At 46.7% G+C, this 18,796-nt stretch overlaps 1 protein-coding gene across 1 annotated transcript in view; it reads left to right on the top strand.

Moving 5' to 3' along the window:
• The first annotated feature begins 11,520 nt into the window (after positions 1-11,520).
• The window catches only part of Slc44a2 (solute carrier family 44 member 2), a 51,482-nt gene continuing 44,206 nt past the window's right edge, over positions 11,521-18,796 (top strand). Inside the window, exon 1 of the mRNA XM_045143051.1 lies at positions 11,521-11,650. Coding sequence (XP_044998986.1) covers positions 11,620-11,650 — 31 coding nt within the window. The 5' untranslated portion in view covers positions 11,521-11,619. The remainder of the gene's footprint in view (positions 11,651-18,796) is intronic.

Consider the following 18,796-nt stretch of genomic DNA (forward strand, 5'->3'; position numbering starts at 1 on the left):
GCCACTGCAAACAAACTCCAGATGCATACACCACTTTGTGCATCTGGCATATGTGGGTACTGTGGAATTGAACCTGGTTCCCTAGGCTTCGCAAGCAAGTGCTTTAACCACTAAGCCATTTCTCCACCCCCGCCCCAAAGAAAAGTTTGTTTTTGAGTCAGGGTCTCAGGTAGCCTAGACTGGCCTTGCACTCATATGTGGCCAAGAATAGCTTTGATCTTCTGATCTGCTACCTTGCTGGTGCTGGGATTACAGGGGTGCGCCCCACATGCCTGGGTGTGCAGTGCAGGGTGGGGGTAACCTGGGGCTGGGGGCATGCTGTGTCAGCACACTGCCCACGGTGTCAGTCTAAAGCCTGAGTTGTTTTCTTTTTAATATTTATTTATTTTCATTTCTTTATTTAGTTCACAGAGAAGAAGGGATAAAGAGAGAGAGAGAGAATGGGTGCACCAGCGCCTCCAGCCACTGCAAACAAACTCCAGAAGTGTGAGCATCCTTGTGCATCTGGCTAACGCGGGTCCTAGGGAATTGAACCTGGGCCCTTTGGTTTTGCAGGCAAATGCCTTAACAGCTAAACCATCCCTTCAGTCCAAGCCTGAGAGTTTTTTATTGTTGTTGTTTTTTGATTTTGCGAGGTAGGGTCTCACTCTAGCTCAGACTGACCTGGAATGTACTATGTAGTCTCAGGGTGGCCTTGAACTCATGGCGATCCTCCTACCTCTGCCTCCCAGGTGCTGGGATTAAAGGTGTGTGCCACCACACCTGGCTAATCCTGAGGTTTTATACCAGGGTCCTCTGCATTCTTATCCGCACCCTGGTTAGCAAGGGACTCAGGATGGTGGAGGCTCAGCTCACTCCAGCCTGAGACATAGCTGAGACTGAATGCCACACTCTCCTGGGGCCTGAGAGGTTCTCAGCACATAAATAGAACCCAAAAGCCTGGGCACAGTGCCCCGGAATCTGAAACTCAAGGCCTGTTTGGCTGAAAACTTCATGCACCCAAAAGCGTCCGTGGGAGCTGAGAACAGAGCGGCTCTGTGTCCTGGGCCTGCTCAGCCTGCCCCACCCCAAATCCTCCTAGCCTTGTCCCCCAGGGGCAGTGGTCCTGTCCTAATTGGCCAGTCCTCCCCCAGGGCCCTGCCTCCACTCTGCACTCTCTTTCTCTTCTCCCCCACCAAAAGAATCTCTTAAGAGTTATTGTGGTTTGCCTCCCTCTCACATCTCCCATGGCTGCCACCGCCACACGGCTGCCCTGGTCAGGCACAGCCTCAACCACAGACTCAGTGGCTTGTCCTGGTCTGGCTCTTGTGTCTCTTGAACTCTCTGTCTTCCTGGCTCTTCAGAGCCACTTCTCGCTCCCTCTTGCTTTCTCTGCCTCACTTGGCGTCTCGACCTCCTGTTTGGGAAGACCTCTTGGGCATGTGTCTTCCCAGCTGGGGTGAACGCTGACCCCGTTTCTGTTGTTTGTTTGCATGTGTGTGTTGTGTGTGCTCGTGTGTGTGGATGCTCATATGTGAGTGGGCTCAGTATGTACACAAGGCTGGCCTTGAACTCCTGATGCTCAGCTTCTACCACCCACTGCTGGAAGTACAGGCATGTGCCACCACACCCAGCTTGTACCATGTAGCTTTCTTTTCTTTTCTTTTTTGGTTGTTTGAGGTAGGATTTGACTGTAACCCAGGCTGGCCTGGAATTCACTATGTAGTCTCAGGCAGGCCTCCAACTCACGGCTCCTTCTACCACTGCCTCCCAAGTAAGTGCACGCAGCCTCTACTTTTTTTTTTTTTCTATTTCATTAACCCTTCTCACACACCTCCTTTATTCTATCCCTTCCCCTGACCTGACTTAGGCCATTGTAACCCCAGTAATCTGTTCAGTAATCTGTTAATTTACATACATATATACAATATCCTTTCCTCCCTGCCTTACAGCCACTTCAATTTTTTTTCTTTTTCTTTTGGTTTTTCGAGGTAGGGTCTCACTGTAGCCCAGGCTGACCTGGAATTCACTATGTAGTCTCAGGGTGGCCTTGAACTCATGGCGATCCTCCTACCTCTGCCTCCCAGGTGCTGGGATTAAAGGTGTGCGCCACCACACCTGGCTAGCCACTTCAAGTTTTTAAAATATTTATTTATTTGAGAGAGAGAAAGAAAGAAGGAAAGAAAGGAAGGAAGGAAGGAAGAAAGAAGTTGCAGATATAGAAACAGAGAGAATGGGTACACCAGGGCCTCTAGCCACTGTAAAGGAACTCCAGACCCACGGACCACCTTGCGCATCTGGCTTATGTGGGTACTGAGGAGTTGAACCTGGGTTCTTAGGCTTCCCAGGCAAGCGTCTTAACTGCTAAGCCATCTCTCCAGACTTTCTTGAATTGTTTTAATGTTTAAAAAATATCATATTTTTATTTATTTGAGAAAGAGGCTAAGAGAAAGAAAGAGAGAGAGAGAGAGAATATGGATGTGCCAGGACCTCTGGCCACTGAAAATGAACTCCAGATGGATGCTCCGCCTTGTACATCTGGATTAATGGGTAAGTGGGGAATCCAACCTGGGTCTTTAGGCTTTGCAGTCAAGTGCCTTAGCTGCTAAGCCATCTCTCCAGACCAATTTTTAAAATTTTTGTTTTTTTTTTTTTAAGATAGGGTCTCCCTCTAGCCCAGGCTGACCTGGAATTCAATACATAGTCTCCGAGTGAACTTGAACTCATAGCAATCCTCCTACCTTTGCTTCCTGAGTGCTGAGATTAAAGGCTGGTATTATCACGCCTAGCCCCTTCAATTTTTTTTTTATTTTATTTATTTGCAAGCAGAGAGAGAAATAGAAGAGAGACAGACAGAGAATGGGCATGCCAGGGGCTGTAGTCACTGCAAACAAATTCCAGATGCATGTGCCTTTTGTGTATCTGACTTACTTACATAGGTACTGGAAAATCAAACCGGGCTTCACAGACAAATGCCTTAACCTCTAAACCATCTCTCCCTTCAATTTTTTTTTTTTCTTTTTCAGTTTTTCAAAGTAGGGTCTTGCTGTAGCCCAGGCTGACCTGGAGTTCACTATGTAGTCTCAGGGTGACCTCAAACTCATAGCAATCCTCCAACCTCTGCCTCCCCAGTCCTGGGATTAAAGGCCTACACCACCACACCTGGCCCCTCCCTTCAATTTTATTTTTTTAAAGATTTATTTATTAGAGATAGAGAGAGGGAGAGATAGAGAGAGAGAGTGAGAATGGGACCTCTAGCCACTGCAAACAAACTCCAGAGGCATGAGCCACCATGTGCATCTAGTTTATGTAGGACCTAGAGAATCAAATCTGGATCCTTGGGCTTCGCAGGCATGTGCCTTAACCACTAAGCCATCTCTCCAGCCCTCCCTTCAATTTTTTAACTGAAGATTTCTACTTTTTTTTTTTTTTTTTGTGTGTGTGTGTTTTGTTTTTTGGAGGTAGGTTCTCACTCTAGCCCAGGATGACCTGCAATTCACTATGTAGTCTTAGGCTCGCCTCAAATTCACGGCAATCCTCCTACCTCTGCCTCCTAAATGCTCAGATTAAAGCCGGGCATGGTGGCACATGCCTTTAATCCCAGCACTTGGGAGGCAGAGGTAAGAGGACTGCCATGAGTTCGAGGTCACCCTAAGACTACGCAATGAATTCCAGGTCAGCCTGAACTAGAATGAGACCCTACCTCGAAAAACAATAAGAAACTTAAATTTGAGCATTTCCAGTTGACGATATTATGTAATTTTTCTTCTTTATTTTTTATTATTTATTTATTTGACAAAGAAAGAGAGAGAAAAAGGGAGAGAGGGAGAGAAAGAATGGGCACGCCAGGCCCTCCAGCCACTGAAAATGAACTCCAGACACGTGTGCCCCCTTGTGCATCTGGCTAACGTGGGCCATGAGGAATCGAACCTGAGTCCTTTGGCTTAGCAGGCAAATACCTTAACTGCTAAGCCATCCATCCCGACCTTTTTATTTGTTTTATTTTTTTCAAGGTAGTGTCTTGCTCTAGTCCAGGCTTGGCATTTCCTATAGCCTTAGTGTGGACTTACACTCATGGTGGTCTTCCTAACCCTACCTCCCCAAGGCCTGCACCACCATGTTTGCCTTATGTAATTCTTTTAAAATGTGAATTACGGGCTGGAGAGATGGCTTAGCCAAAAGCTTATAAAAGTCATAGGGTATTGCTGAAGACTCCATATGCTTGGGCTGCAAGGCCACTGAGAAATCCTGCTGGAACTGAGCTGATAACCTCCTCCTCTAGAACAGCTGACAGAAAGCTAGAAGAAGACATTCTGCATGCAGTTCAATGGGAGAAAGAGAAATCACCAGTGAAGATATTCAACAGTGGACACTGCAAGCCTTATATTTGGCCAGTCAAGCCAAATGAGCCAACATGTGCAACATGTGGCACGTCTGTCATGGTGGAAACCAAAAGCCCTCTAATAGGACTGGAGGCCTGCTCCATGAGAGAATACATCCCTGATACTGAAAACTTAAAACAGGGGTAGTCATGAGCCCTACAGGTGTAACGTCTGCTGTTGTCTGGCTAAATGTATATATTCTGCTTATCAAACTGCCCAGTAAGCACTTCTCTTAATGTTCACACCCTTATATTAATGCTACTCTCACTTTTGGTAGAGAATCTTCTCTTTTCAGGTGGCAGTGACCTTGGGATGACTCAGAAGGTATCATGGTGCTGGAAAGAAGTGACCGAAGTGCTCAGTACTGTAATATCTCGATCACACCTTCCAAGGCTCAGGGTCTAATGTGGAAGAGGTGGCGGAAAGAATGTAAGAGCCAAAGGAAGGGTAGGACTCCCTACAACATGCTCCCTCCAGACATAAAATGACCTGCATATCCATGGCCTCACAGTGCCTAACACTACCTGCATAAGACCATTATAAGAGGAGGAAAAGATCATGACATCAAAAGTAAAAGAGAGCCTGATTGAGATGGGGAGGGGTTATGATGGAGAATGGAGTTCCAAAGTGGAGGGAGGGAGGGTATTATCATGGGGTATTTTTTTATAGTCATGGAAGTTGTTTATTTAAAAAAAAAGTCATAGTGGTTGTGTCTACCAGGCCCCTGGAGATGAAGATGAAAACTAACTCAAACATTTGAAAACTTCAGAGCAGCCAGGGCTTTTGATGTTTTGAAGTAGACTTAACAACCAGATGTTTTCCATAAATCTCAAAGGCTGGCATCACATAACTACACCTGGAGTGCATAAACCATGCCAGTTACCATAAGTTTCAATGAGTTGTCAACATGACCCCACACATGATTCTCCTGGCAGTTTTCTTCCTCCCTTCCTTCCTTCCTTCCTTCCTTCCTTCCTTCCTTCCTTCCTTCCTTCCTTCCTTCCTCCCTCCCTCCCTCCCTCCCTCCCTCCCTCCCTCCCTTCCTTCCTTTCTTTCTTTTTTAAATCACTTCTTTTTTAAAATGTTTTTGTTTTATATTTATTTATTTATTTATTTGAGAGTGACAGAGAAAGAGGCAGAGAGGGAGAGAGAGAGGAGAATGGGCGTGCCAGGGCCTCCAGCCACTGTAAACGAAATCCAGACGCATATGCCCCCTTGTGCATCTGGCTAACGTGGGTCCTGGGGAAACGAGCCTCGAACCGGGATCCTTAGGCTTCACAGGCAAGCGCTTAACCGCTAAGCCATCTTCCCAGCCCAAATCACTTCTTTTTTTTAAAATATTTTTATTTATTTATTTGAGAGCAACAGACAGAGAAAGAGGCAGAGAGAGAGAAGGAGAGAGCATGGGTGTGCCAGGGCCTCCAGCCACTGCAAACAAACTCCAGATAGTGTGCCCCCTTGTACACGCAATCTGGTTTACATGGGTCCTGGGGAATGGACCCTCAAACCTGGGTCCTTCGGCTTCACAGGCAAGCGCTTTACCGCTAAGCCATCTCTCCAGCCCTCTTTCTTTCTTTCTTTCTTTCTTTTTTTTTGTTTCACTCTAGCCCAGGCTAACCGGGAATTCACTAAGTAGTCTCAGAGTGGCCTCTAACCCATGGCGATCCTCCTACTTCTGTCTCCTGAGTGTTGAGATTAAAGGCATGCACCACCATGCCTGGCTTTTACAAAGATTTTTTTAAAATTTATTTATTTATTTATTTGAGAGAGAAACAGAGCAAGAAAGAGGCAGATAGGTAGAGAATGGGTGTGTTAGGGCCTCCAGCCACTGCAAACGAACTCCAGATGCATGGGCCACCTTGTGTACCTGACTTATGTGAGTTCTGGGGAATTGAGCCTTGAACCCAGGTCCTTAGGCTTCACGGGCAAGTGTTTAACTGCTAATCCATCTCTCCACCCCTTACAAAGATTTTTTATCATATTTATTTGAGAGAAAGAGAAAGTGGCACAGTGAGGAAAAGAGAGAGAGAGAGAGAAAAGAAAAGAATGCACTCCAGGGCTTCTAGCCACTGCTTTATGTGAGTACTGGAGAATCAAACCTGGGCCCTTAAGGCTTCACAGGCAAATGCCTTAACCACTCAGTCATTTCTCCAGCCCCCGACTCCTGGTATTTTTTAATCTGTTACTCACAAAGATATTTAATGTAGGGCTGGACAGATAGTTTAGCAGATAAAATGCTTGCCTGCAAAGCCTAAGGACCTAGGTTTAATTCCCCAGTACCCACGTAAGCCAGATACGCAAGGTGGCACATATTTCTGGAGTTCATTTGCAGTGGCTAAAGACTCTGGCATGCCCATTTTCTCTATCTCTATCTGTGCCCCTCCTTTTGTTCTTAAAAAAAAAAAAACAAAAAAAACTAGGGCCTCATACATGCTGAACTACCAACTTAACTATATCTACAGTCCCAAATGATAGTATTTATTTTATAACTCTTCAAATAGAAATAAACATTTTCAAGATGGACATGGTGGCACATGTCTTTAATTCCAGCACTCAGGAGGCAGAGGTAAGATGAATTCAAGGCCATCCTGAAACTATATAGTGAATTCCAGGTGAGCTTGGGATAGAGCAAGATCCCACCTCAAAATAATAATAATAATAAATAAATAAAATAAAATAAACACTATCCTGAATATGCTGCAGGATTTTGGGATTCAAGAGAAGTATCCCAGAATTTATGAACCCCAAATTTTGGGTTCTGTTCTTCCTTTAATTGATACAGGTTGAAGAAGGATAAATTATGAATTGTTAATTTTATTTACTGAGAAATCACAACTTGTGGAATTTATTTAAGGGTGAAATCACAAATTGTGCAGTTTAGGAAACATGCTCTCATGTGAAAACACTGCATAGTGTATAAGGTTCATTTAAGAGAAACTGAGTTTTTTTGGGGGGAAAATGAGTAGAGCCGCAAGCATGTGTACTTAATATAAACAGACTTTAAAAAATACTTTATTTTTCCTTACAACATGTTCCTCCAGACACAAAATGGCTTGCATATCTATGACCCATCATAAGAGGAGGAAAAGGTCATGACATCAAAATAAAAGAGAGACTGATTGAGATGGGGAGGGAATATGATGGAGAATGAAATTTCAAAGGGGAAAGTTGGGGGAGAAGGAGGGTATTACCATGGGATATTTTTTATAATCATGGAAAATGTTAATAAAAATTGAGAAAAAAATATTTTATTTTTATTTACTTATTTGACAGGGAAAAAGGGGAGAGAGAGAAAATGGGTGCACCAGGGCCTCCAGTCACGGCAAAAAACTCCAGACGTGTGTTCCCCCTTCTGCATATGGCTAACGTGGGTCCTGGGGAATCGAACCTGGTCCTTTGGCTTTGCAGGGAAAAGCCTTAACCGCTAAGCCATTCCTCCAACCCAAAACTGAAACTTTTTTTTTTTTTTTTGGTTTTTCGAGGTAAGGTTTCACTCTAGCCCAGGCTGACCTGGAATTCACTATGGAGTCTCAGGGTGGCCTCGAACTCATGGCGATCCTCCTACCTCTGCCTCCCAAGTGCTGGGATTAAAGGCATGCGCCATCATGCCCGGCTTCCTGAAACTCTTGAAGAGAAATTTGGGTAAAGCTGTGAGCATGTGGACTTAACAGAAACTGAGGCCTTTAAAGACAGCACTTGGGAGGCAGAGGTAGGAGGATCGCCATGAGTTCGAGGCCACCCTGAGACTCCATAGTGAATTCCAGGTCTGCCTGGGCTAGAGTGAGACCCTACCTCAAAAAAAAAAAAAAAAAAAAAGGAGGAGGAGGAGGAGAAGAAGAAGAAAAGACCCTGAAGGTTGGGGTAAAGCTGCAAGCATGTGGATTTAAGGCATTTAAAGAGAGATGAAGGCTCGAGAGATGGTTTAATGGTTAAGGCACTTGCCTTAAAAGCCAAAAGACCCACCAGCCATTTCAAAAATACTCCAAACACGTGTGCCACCTTGTGCATCTGATGCGTATCGGTCCTGGGTAGAGTCTTACTCTAGTCTAGGCTGACTTGGAATTCACTATGTAGTCTCAGAGTGGCCTTGAACTCATGGTGATCCTCCTACCTCTGCTTCCTGAGTGCTAGAATTAAATGTGTGTGCCACCACAAGCTGCTGTAAAGACATTAGTTTTCCTTGTTACTTCTTTTCCTTTTAATTTAGTTTAATTTATTTATTTGAGAGAGAAAGGGGAAGAAAGAGAGAATGGGCACACCAGGTCCTCCAGCCACTGCAAATGAATGCCAGATGCATGTGCCCTCTTGTACATCTGACTTACATGGGTCCTGAGGAATTGAACCTGGGTCCTTAGGCTTCACAGGCAAATGCCTTAACTGCTAAGCCATCTCTACAGCTCTGCATCTGGCATTTGTTTGCAGTGACTAGAAGCCTGGAAGTGCCCATTCTCTCTGTTTCTCTATCTCTCTCTGCTTGCAAATAAATAAATAAAATAATAAAAAAATATTGAAAAGGGGGGGCAGGAGTGGTGGTGCACATCTTTAATCCCAGCACTCCGGAGGCAGAGGTAGGAGGATCGCTATGAGTTCAAGGCTACCTTGAGACTACATAGTGAATTCCAGGTTAGCCTGGGCTAGAGGGAGACCCTGCCTTGATAAAACAAAAACCAACAAACAAAAAAAAGTTTTTACAAATGTCAGGGGGGGGGAGGCAATTACTATGGTTTATTGTATATACTTATGGATGTTGTCAATAAAAAGAAAGCGGAGGGCTGGAGATATGGCGTAGCGGTTAAGCGCTTGCCTGTGAAGCCTAAGGACCCCAGTTCGAGGCTCGGTTCCCCAGGTCCCACGTTAGCCAGATGCACAAGGGGGCGCACGCGTCTGGAGTTCGTTTGCAGAGGCTGGAAGCCCTGGCGCGCCCATTCTCTCTCTCTCCCTCTATCTGTCTTTCTCTCTGTGTCTGTCACTCTCAAATAAATAAAATTAAATTAAATTAAAAAATAAAAATTTAAAAAAAGAAAGAGGAAAAAAATAGTATACAAAGGAAAAAAAAAAAAGAAGGCGGATTAGTCAGGCACTAGAAGGGATCCATGGAAGGGTCATAGGGAGGGTGGACAAGAGAAGGGAATGGAAAAAGATTATGATCAAAATGTATTCATGTATAGAAACTGTTAATTAAATAAAGAAAAATTGTTTGCCCATGTCTTTAATCCCAGCACTGGGGAGGCAGAGATAGGAGGATCACCATGAGTTTGATGCCAGCCTGAGACTACAGAGTGAATTCCAGGTCAGCATGAGCTAAAGAGAAACCCTACCTCAAAAACCAAAAAATAAATAAATAAGAAAAAAGTTTCCATTTTCTTTTATTTTTTTTGTTTATTTTTATTTATTTATTTGAAAGCAACAGAGAGAGAAAGAGGGAGAGAGAGAGAGAGAGAGAGAGAGAGAGAGAGAGAGAGAGGGAGAGAGGGAGAGAGAGAGAGAATGGGCGTGCCAGGGTCTCTAGCCCCTGCAAACGAACTCCAGATTCCCCCTTGTGCATCTGGCTTATGTGGGTCCTGGGTAATGGAGCCTCGAAGCAGGGTCCTGAGACTTCACAGGCAAAGTGCTTTACCGCTAAGCCATCTCTCCAGCCCTGCTCTCTATTTTCTTTTTTTAAAACATATTTTATTTATTTGAGAGAAAGAGGAAGAGAAAGAAAGAGAGAATAGAGAATAGGCACATGAGGGCCTCCAACCACTGCAAACGAACTCCAGATGCATGCGCCCCCTTGTGCCTCTGGCTTATGTGGGTCCTGGAGCGTGGAACCAGGATTCTTTGGCTTTGCAGGCAAGTGCCTTAACTGCTAAGCCACCTCTCCAGCCCCAGAAGTTTCTGTTTTCAAATGTAACAGATATTTAGAAGAAAGGTCAGAAATCAAGTTCTCACACAGTGAACCCACCCGTGTAACCTACCACCGTTCTGTTTCCTCTCATCCGGATGCTGTCATTTCCTTGCCCCCACCAGGACTACTCCCCCAAAGGCAGACAGTGTTTTGTTATGCTGAACCCAAGTTCTAGAGATGTATGGGAAAGTGCTTGGCTTCTTTAATTTAGCAAAATGTTTTTAGATTTATGCACCTTTTACCTATCTTTATTTCATTCATTTCATTAAACAAAAAATGTATTTTTAAAAAAAATTTTATTTTTATTTATTTATTTGAGAGTGACAGAGAGGAGGAGGAGAGAGAGAGAGGAAGAGAGAGAGAGAGAGAGAATGGGCGCGCCAGAGCTTCCAGCCTCTAATTCACGGCAATCCTCCTACCTCTGCCTCCCGAGTGCTGAGATTATTTGATTTTTACTTATTTATTTGAGAGAGAGAGAGAGAGGGAGGGAGAGAGAAAGGGAGAATGGACACGCCAGGGCCTCCAGCCACTGCAAATGAACTCTAGATGCATGCGTTCCCTTGTGCACCTGGTTTACGTGGGTCCTGGGGAATCGAGCCGAGGTCCTTTGGCTTTGCAGGCAAGCGCCTTAACCCCTAAACCATCTCTCCAGCCCCCCGAGTGCTGAGATTAAAGGCGTACGCCACCACGCCAGTCTTCTTATTTTTCATAATAAGGTCAAGGCTGAGGGTAACACCCCCTGGTTGATAAACCTATGTACACACACTTTGGATGGCCAGAGAGCAGTCCAGAGAGGGATCACACATGATTAACATGGTTTGGATTTTTTTTCAGACACCGAACTTGTTTTCTGTAGGATTTGTTTCCTGTTTCATGGTACCAAGATCTAAATTCCTTTGCGAATTTGTGTGTTCCCGGCATACAGCGCTCCACACGCGGATGGATGAATGAACGAATCACAAGCACACGTGGGAAGGGGGTCTCCGGGGAGCACAGACTGGAAACTGCAGAGCGGACAGCGCTTCAGCCCTCCGGCTTGGCCCCGCCCCCAGCCAGAGCAGGACCCTTATTGGAGGACGCGGGCGGCCGGGTCTGCTGCGGGGCGGAGCCTGACCTGCGGCGGGGCGGGACGGGGTGTGGCCGGCGGCACGGGCGGGGCGGGCCGGTTCGCGTACGGCGGACGCCAGCCGGGCGCCCCGGAGAGGGGCTGCGCCGGGTGCCTGGCAGGCGGGCAGGGGGCGGGGCCGGGGCGGGCCCTGGCGTGGGGCGGGGCCTGGACCGTTGGGGGCGGAGCAGTGAAGCCCGCGAAGCCTCCCGCCCGCTAGGGCCGGGGTCGCGCTGCACGGACCTCCCTCCCCGCGCGCTGCGGCCATGGAGGACGATCGGAAGGACGAAGCCTATGGTAGGAGTCACTTCTGCTGGGTGGGGAGGAGCGGGTCTTGAGGTTGGGGACACTGAGCCTTAAATACTGGTCTGGCTGGAGAGTCCCTCCCTCCACCCTCTGGCTTCTGCGTCCGGTTGCTTGCAGCCCACTGTCCGGGTTCCAGCCGGGATCTCCAGGAACCCCCTCCCCGAGCCTCAGCTCACCTCCACGGGCGATGGGCCGGGGCGTACGGCGCATGCTCCTCCCGTGGAGGTCCCGTTATCTGGACGGCTCTGGTGGCGGGCGGGGGAGGGGAAGGCTAGCCGATCTTAGCTGGGGAAAAACCGGGCCTCGACCTCTCCAATTCCTCCTTCTCTGGCAGATCTTTTGATCCACTTCTTCCTTTTACCCCATCCCCCCACTCCCCAACCAGAAATAGCGATTCCAGGCTTTCGACTAGATGGGGGAAACTGAGGCTAGGTTAGACACCCCGAGTACCTGGACGGGAGCCCACCCGGTGTGGCCGGGCGCCTGGGCGGAGGTCAGGGCACCTACTGAGGGGGCAAGAAGGAAGCAGGAAAGCATTGAGACACTTGACGTGACCGAGCGAAAGCCTGCGGGCACACGGACGACCTCCTCTCCGTGAAGCCCACGGGGCGGCTTGAGCCCCTTGGCGCTGGGGAGTGGGTGGGATCGGGATGCGTCTCCTCTTCATCCACATCTTACGGTGCAGACCCTGCCCTGGTTCCCACAAGCGAGGTGGTGTGGTCCTCATTTTTGCCTTCCTCTTTTCCATCTTGGGTCCCCAGGGCCTCATTTGGCTCAAGAGTTAAGTGGCACGACCGGTATGTAAGAGTCTCCCACTCCCAACTTTGTGTGACACCAACTTCCTGGAACTGCTTCAGTCAAGAGCCTAGGGCAGGGGGCCGGAAACTGCTTAAAAATAACCATAAAAAAAAACAACAAGAAAAGCAAGTAGGCTATGGCTGAGCCACCCTGTCCGCCCCCAGGGACTGTGGGTCTGCCGAGACTGAACAGGCACAATGTGATAGAGGGGGGATCCTCCCTGCCTAGGACCTAGCTCGCCCGGCACCTCCCTGGCTGCTTAAGGCTGCCAGCCCAGATCTCTGGAGGGGCTCCTAGGCTCTTGGTTTTTGGCTCAAGCCTCAGACTCTGGAGCTGTGCATCTCTTGGGTGTGGCTGTCTGTCTCTGATGTGGTGGGGACTCAGTGTGGAGGCCTGGACAGGCCTTGAATGTTTGTGCCCAACACCCGGGGGATCTTGGGTCTCCACACAGTCTGGTTAGAATGATAGAGTTCACATGGCTTTGAATTTGGCCAGAGGGTGGGACTGACATTTGTCCTTTTTGTGTTGTTTGGGATGGAACCCTTTACAGGAGATGCTCAGCAAGCTCTGGGCAGGTGAAGGGAAATGGAAGGAGGGCAGAAATGGAACCTCCTGCATGTTGCAAACACTGAAACTGAATTCCACGGCCTCGGATATGTTCAGCAAGGGTTCTGCTGAGCTACTGCCCAACCCTCAATCAGGAAGAATTTACTGAGCTTCTCAGAGGCAGAAGTCTGACCTGGGGCACACAGCAGTGAAAGCAGCATAAAAATCAGACCACAAGGAATGGACACGAGAGTAACCTGTAATTGTAGGTTGTTGAAGGTTGTGAAGCAAGAACAAGCACCGAGTGTGGAAGAACCACCAGGGTCTATTTTAAGTGACAGAAGGCTGGTGGTGTTGCTGGTTGTGGGAAGATTTGAGGCAAGTGTGTCTCAGGCAGAAGGAACAGCAAACAAACTACCCAGTTGCTTAATTACTTCCCTCTGCAAGGCCCCAGAGAGCCTGGGATGGGCGGGCTCCTTTCGCCTCTTTCAGGGAGGCCTGACTTTGCCTTATTGGGACTGGAACCCAGGGCCTTGAGTGTGCTAGACAAGCACTCTACCACTGTGCTGCACCCCCTTTCTTTTTTTATGTTTTGGTTTCTTGAAGTAGGGTCTTGCTCTAGCAAAAAGGTCAAACTGGCTTTAAACAATCTATCTTTCCTTCTTATTTTTTGTTTGTTCGTTTTTTCTTCCCAGAACTACGGTCTCACTGGAGCCCAGGCTGACCTGGAATTCGTTCTGTAGTCTCAGGGTGGCCTCAAACTTATGGTGATCCTCCTACCTCTGCCTCCCGAGTGCTGGGATTAAAGATGTGTGCCACCATGCCCCTGTTCTGTGATATATATATACACACATACATACATATATATCACGTATATGCATATATGTATTTATTTATTTGAGAGAGAGAGAGAAAGATAGAGAATGGGTGCACCAGGGCCTCTAACCACTGCAGATGAACTCCAGATACATGCACCATCTTGTGCATCTGGTTTATGTGAGTACTGGGGAATGCAATGTGGGTATTTAGGCTTTGGTGGCAAGAGCATTAACTACTAAGCCATCTCTTTAGTTCCCTTGCTTTTGTCTTGAGGCAGTCTCTCCTAGGCTGGCCTCAAGTCACACCCATCCTTCCACCTCAGCATCCTGAGTACTGAGATTATAGGCCCTGTTTCTTTCTTCCTTCCCTCCTTCCTTCTTTCTTCCCTCCCTCTCTCTCTCTTGTTTTTGGACACAGGGTCTCATGTATCTCAGCTATCCTCAGCTGGTATAGTGAGGATGTCCTTGAAATGATCATCCTGCCTCCACCTCCCCAGTGCTGGAATTATTGACATGCACCCACATGCCCAGTTTTGGGCTTGACTTTTGACCTTGCCTCGGTCTCTAGCAGCTGATAAGCTTTCTGGGCTGCTGCAATAAGGATTTTGTTTGGCTTGTAACCTGTGCCAGCTCTCCCGAATCAAGCGTATGAAATGCTCCAGCTTTCCTATGACCCCATAGAGTGTCACCTCCCCAGTGTGTGCATGTATGTGAAGACCAGAGATCATTGGCTACCTTCCTCAATTGCTCTCCACCTTATTTGTTTTTATTTTTTTAAATTTATTTCTATTTATTTATTTGAGAGAAAGAAGCACAGAGAGGGAGAGAGAGAATGGTTCCTGCCAAGGTCTCCAGCCACTGCAAATGAACTCCAGACGCATGCGCCCCCTTGTGCATCTGGTTTACATGGGTTCTGGAGAATCGAATCAAGGTCCTCTGGCTTTACAGGCAAATGCCTTAACCACTTTTATAAAAATTTTATTTTTATTTATTTGAGACAGAGAAAGAGGCAGAGAGAGAGAGAGAGAGAGAGCATGGGTTTACTTTTTATTTTATTTTTTAGTTTCTCTAGGTAGTGTCTCACTCTAGCCCAGGCTGACCTGGAATTCACTCTGTAGTCTCAGGGTGGCCTTGAACTCTTGGCAATCCTCCTACCTCTTCCTCCTGAGGTATTTTCTACCATGCCTTTCAAGGCCTGTGTTGAAGCAGCGGAAGGGTGCTGACACACAGTGTAGCTTTTCCATGAGCTAATGGAGAAGCAGCCTGAGTCAAGGCATGGGCTCTAGCAGGATGGGGAAGGGCAAGAAGCTCTTTCCTCAGTAGACACATGATTTCTGGAAGAAGGTATCAGCTCCAAGGGAAATCCGGAAATGGCCCAAGGCTTGACCAAATTAGTAGTATTTGGTTACAAAGCAGATTTTTTAAAAATTTATTTATTTATTTATTTGCAAGCAGAGAAAGATATAGAAGAGAGACAGAGAATGGGTGTGCAAGGGTGTCTAGCCACTGCAAATGAACTCCAGATTCATGCACCACTTAATGCATTTGGCTTTTTGTGGGTACTGGGGGCTTGAACCTGGATCCTTTGGATTTGCTGGCAAGTGCATCAACCACTGAGCCAAAGAGAACATCAGACTTGATCTGTACAGACAGTCTGTTTATTGAGAGAAACAGCGGGGATAGCAACCTTTCCGCAGAATGAAGGCTGAAGCATTGAGTCAGGGTGGGGTTTAAACTTCTTCTTATTATTATTTTGGTTTTTCGAGGTAGGTTCTCACTCTAGTTAAAGCTGACCTGGAATTCACTATGGAGTCTCAGGGTGGCCTTGAACTCATGGTGATCCTCCTACCTCTGCCTCCCGAGTGCTGTGATTAAAGGCATGTGCCACCACGCCTGGCTTTGTAGTTTAAACTTATAAGGAGGACCCTAAAAACCAGACTGTACCAGGTGCAGTAGATAAGGAACTTGTAGCTGTTTGTGTCCTTGTTCAGAACAGGCTTCTTCAGCCAGGATTGTCTAAGGGAGCATACTCAGCTGGTCTCTGGTCCTTCAAGGCCATCTGAGCTAAGGGGAGTACATCAATCAGGGAAGCTGGGCTTAACTCTTCTGTTGTTTCTTTATTTTTATTTATTATTATTGTTATTATTATTATTGTATTTTGAGGTAGGGTCTCATTCTAGCCCAGGCTGACCTGGAATTCACTATGTAGTCTCAGGGTGGCCTCGAACTCATGCGATCTTATTTATTAGGTCCAGTGTGGCACATGCCTTTAATCCCAGCACTCAGGAGGCCAACGTAGGAAGATTGCTGTGAGTTTGAGGCCAGCCTGAGAATATGTAGTGAATTCCAGGTCAGCCTGTATCAGAAAGAGACCTTACCCTAAAAAGCCAAGAGCCAAAAGCCAAAAGCCAAAAGCCAAAAAAAAAAAAAAAAAAAAAAAGGAAAGACTTGGGCTGGAGAGATGGCTTAGTGGTTAAGCGCTTGCCTGTGAAGCCTAAGGACCCCAGTTTGAGGCTCGGTTCCCCAGGTCCCACGTTAGCCAGATGCACAAGGGGGCGCACGCGTCTGGAGTTCATTTGCAGAGGCTGGAAGCCCTGGCGCACCCATTCTCTCTCTCCTCTATCTGTCTTTCTCTCTGTGTCTGTCGCTCTCAAATAAATAAATAAATAATTTTTTTAAAAAAAGGAAAGACTTATTATAATGTGTCATTCACTAAAAAGTACGTTACTTCCTCTTCCTCCTCCTCCTCTTCTTCTTCTTTTTTTGTTTTTTTTTTTTGAGGTAGGGTCTCACTCTGGCCCACCAGGGTGGCCTTGAACTCCTACCTCTCGAGTGTTGGGATTAAAGGCGTGCACCACCATGCCTGGCAAGAAAGTACATTACTTCTTGCAGTACATCCCAGTATCTCATTTTAAAAAATAGGAAAGGGAATAAATGAATAAAATATAAATAAAAAACTTTGTATGGCTGGAGAGATGGCTTAGCAGTAAAGGCATTTGCCTGCAAAGCTTAAGGGTCTAGGTTCTATTCCCCAAGATCCACGTAAACCAGATGCACAAGCTAGTGTGCTCATTGAATTTGGAGTGGCTAGAGGTCTCGGTGTGCCCATTCTCTGCCCCCCCCCCCCGTGTCTTCCTTACTGTCTTTCACTCTCAAATAAATAAATAAAACATTTTAAGAAATGGGAAAGGGAAGCTGGGCGTGGTGGCGCATGCCTTTAATCCCAGCACTCAGGAGGCAGAGGTAGAAGGATTGCAATGAGTTTGAAGCCACCCTGAGACTGCATAGTGAATTCCAGGTCAGCCTGGGCTAGAGCAAGACCCTACCTTGAAAAACCAAAGCCAAAAAAAAAAAAAAAAAAAAAAAAGGAAAGGGGCTGAGGAGAAGATGGCTCAGTGGTTTAAGGTGCTTGCTTAAAAAACCTGCCTGCCGGGGCTGGAGAGATGGTTTAGCGGTTGAGCGCTTGCCTGTGAAGCCTAAGGACTCTGGTTTGAGGCTCTCTTCCCCAGGACCTACATTAGCCAGATGCACAAGGGGTGCACGTGTCTGGAGTTCGTTTGCAGTGACTGGAGGTCCTGGCATGCCCATTCCCTCCTCCCTCCCTCTCTCTCTCTCTCTCTCTCTCTCTCTCTCTCTCTCTCTCTGTCGATCTCAAATAAATAAATAAAAATAAACAGCAACAAAAATCCTGCCTGCCCTAATTCATAATGGGCCACACCTTTAATCTCAACTCTCTGGAGGCTGAGACAGGAGGATTGTTGCAAGTTCAAGGTCAGCCTGTGCTACATGGTGAAACTGTCTCAAAATGAAAACTTATAAAATAAAACTTATAACATAAATGTAAGGGCTGGAGAGATGGCTTAGTGGTTAAAACGTTTGCCTGCCAAATCAAAAGACTCAGGTTTAATTCTCCAGGACCTACATAAGTCAGATGCACAAGGGGTCATGCATCTGGTGTTCGTTTACAGTGGGTGAAGGCCCTGACACGTCCATTTTCTCTCTCTGCCTCTACCTGTCTTTCAAATAAGTATAATTAAATTTAAAAAATAAAATAAACATAAGCAATGAATTGGATGGAGAGTCTTAGCTATCTACATGAAAGAACATGTTACGAGCCCTTAGCCAGCTGTCCCCGCTCTGGAGGCATCATGGTCAAGATGTCTTCTAGTGGCTGGAGATATGACTCAGCAAGACAGTGCTTGCCAAGCAAGCATGAGGACCTGAGTTCAGATCCCAGAACCCATGTAAAAACTGTGCATGGGCTGGAGAGATAGCTTAGAGGTTAAAGCACTTGCCTTCAAAGCCAAAGGACCCAGGTTCAATTCCCCAGGAACCACATAAAATCAGGTGCATAAGGTGGCGCATGTTTGCAGTGGTTGGAGGCCCTGGCATGTCGATTCTATTTCTCTATCTCTCCAATATCTCTTGTCTCAAATTAAAAAAAAAAAAAATATATATATATATATAAATAAACTGCCCATGGTGACACACACCTGTAATCCCAATACGGGGGGGGGGGGGGGTTTGAGACAGGAGAATTTCTGGGACTTGCTGACTAGGTAGTCTGGCAAAATCAATAGGAGGCTCTGTCTCAAAATAATAAGGTGAAGAGTGACTGAGGAGGACATTTGATGTCAAGCTCTGGCTCCTGCATGCACACCCACACACATGCACACCATACTTTTGCAAAAAGAAAAGCAAAAGAAGTATCCTTCCCGAGCTCACTCTAGCTACTTCCGCATATGTGGTTGGCATCTGTACCGGTTCAAGGCTCCCTGGGCTGGAGTCAGAAGACGGTCATGTTCTTACGGTGAAATACTATGTAGCCTTGTCAAATAAAGAGAACTGGGCCCAGCCTCGCTAAGGGGAAACAATATCCAATTGTGTTCCTCTGAAATGGCAAAGGGGAACAGTGTGTGACAGATGAGATGGGAGCTGGGGATGGCTCTGTGGTGGGGGCATACTGAGCACGTGC

The sequence above is a fragment of the Jaculus jaculus genome, chromosome 2, assembly GCF_020740685.1.
Source record: "Jaculus jaculus isolate mJacJac1 chromosome 2, mJacJac1.mat.Y.cur, whole genome shotgun sequence".
NCBI lineage: Eukaryota > Metazoa > Chordata > Mammalia > Rodentia > Dipodidae > Jaculus > Jaculus jaculus.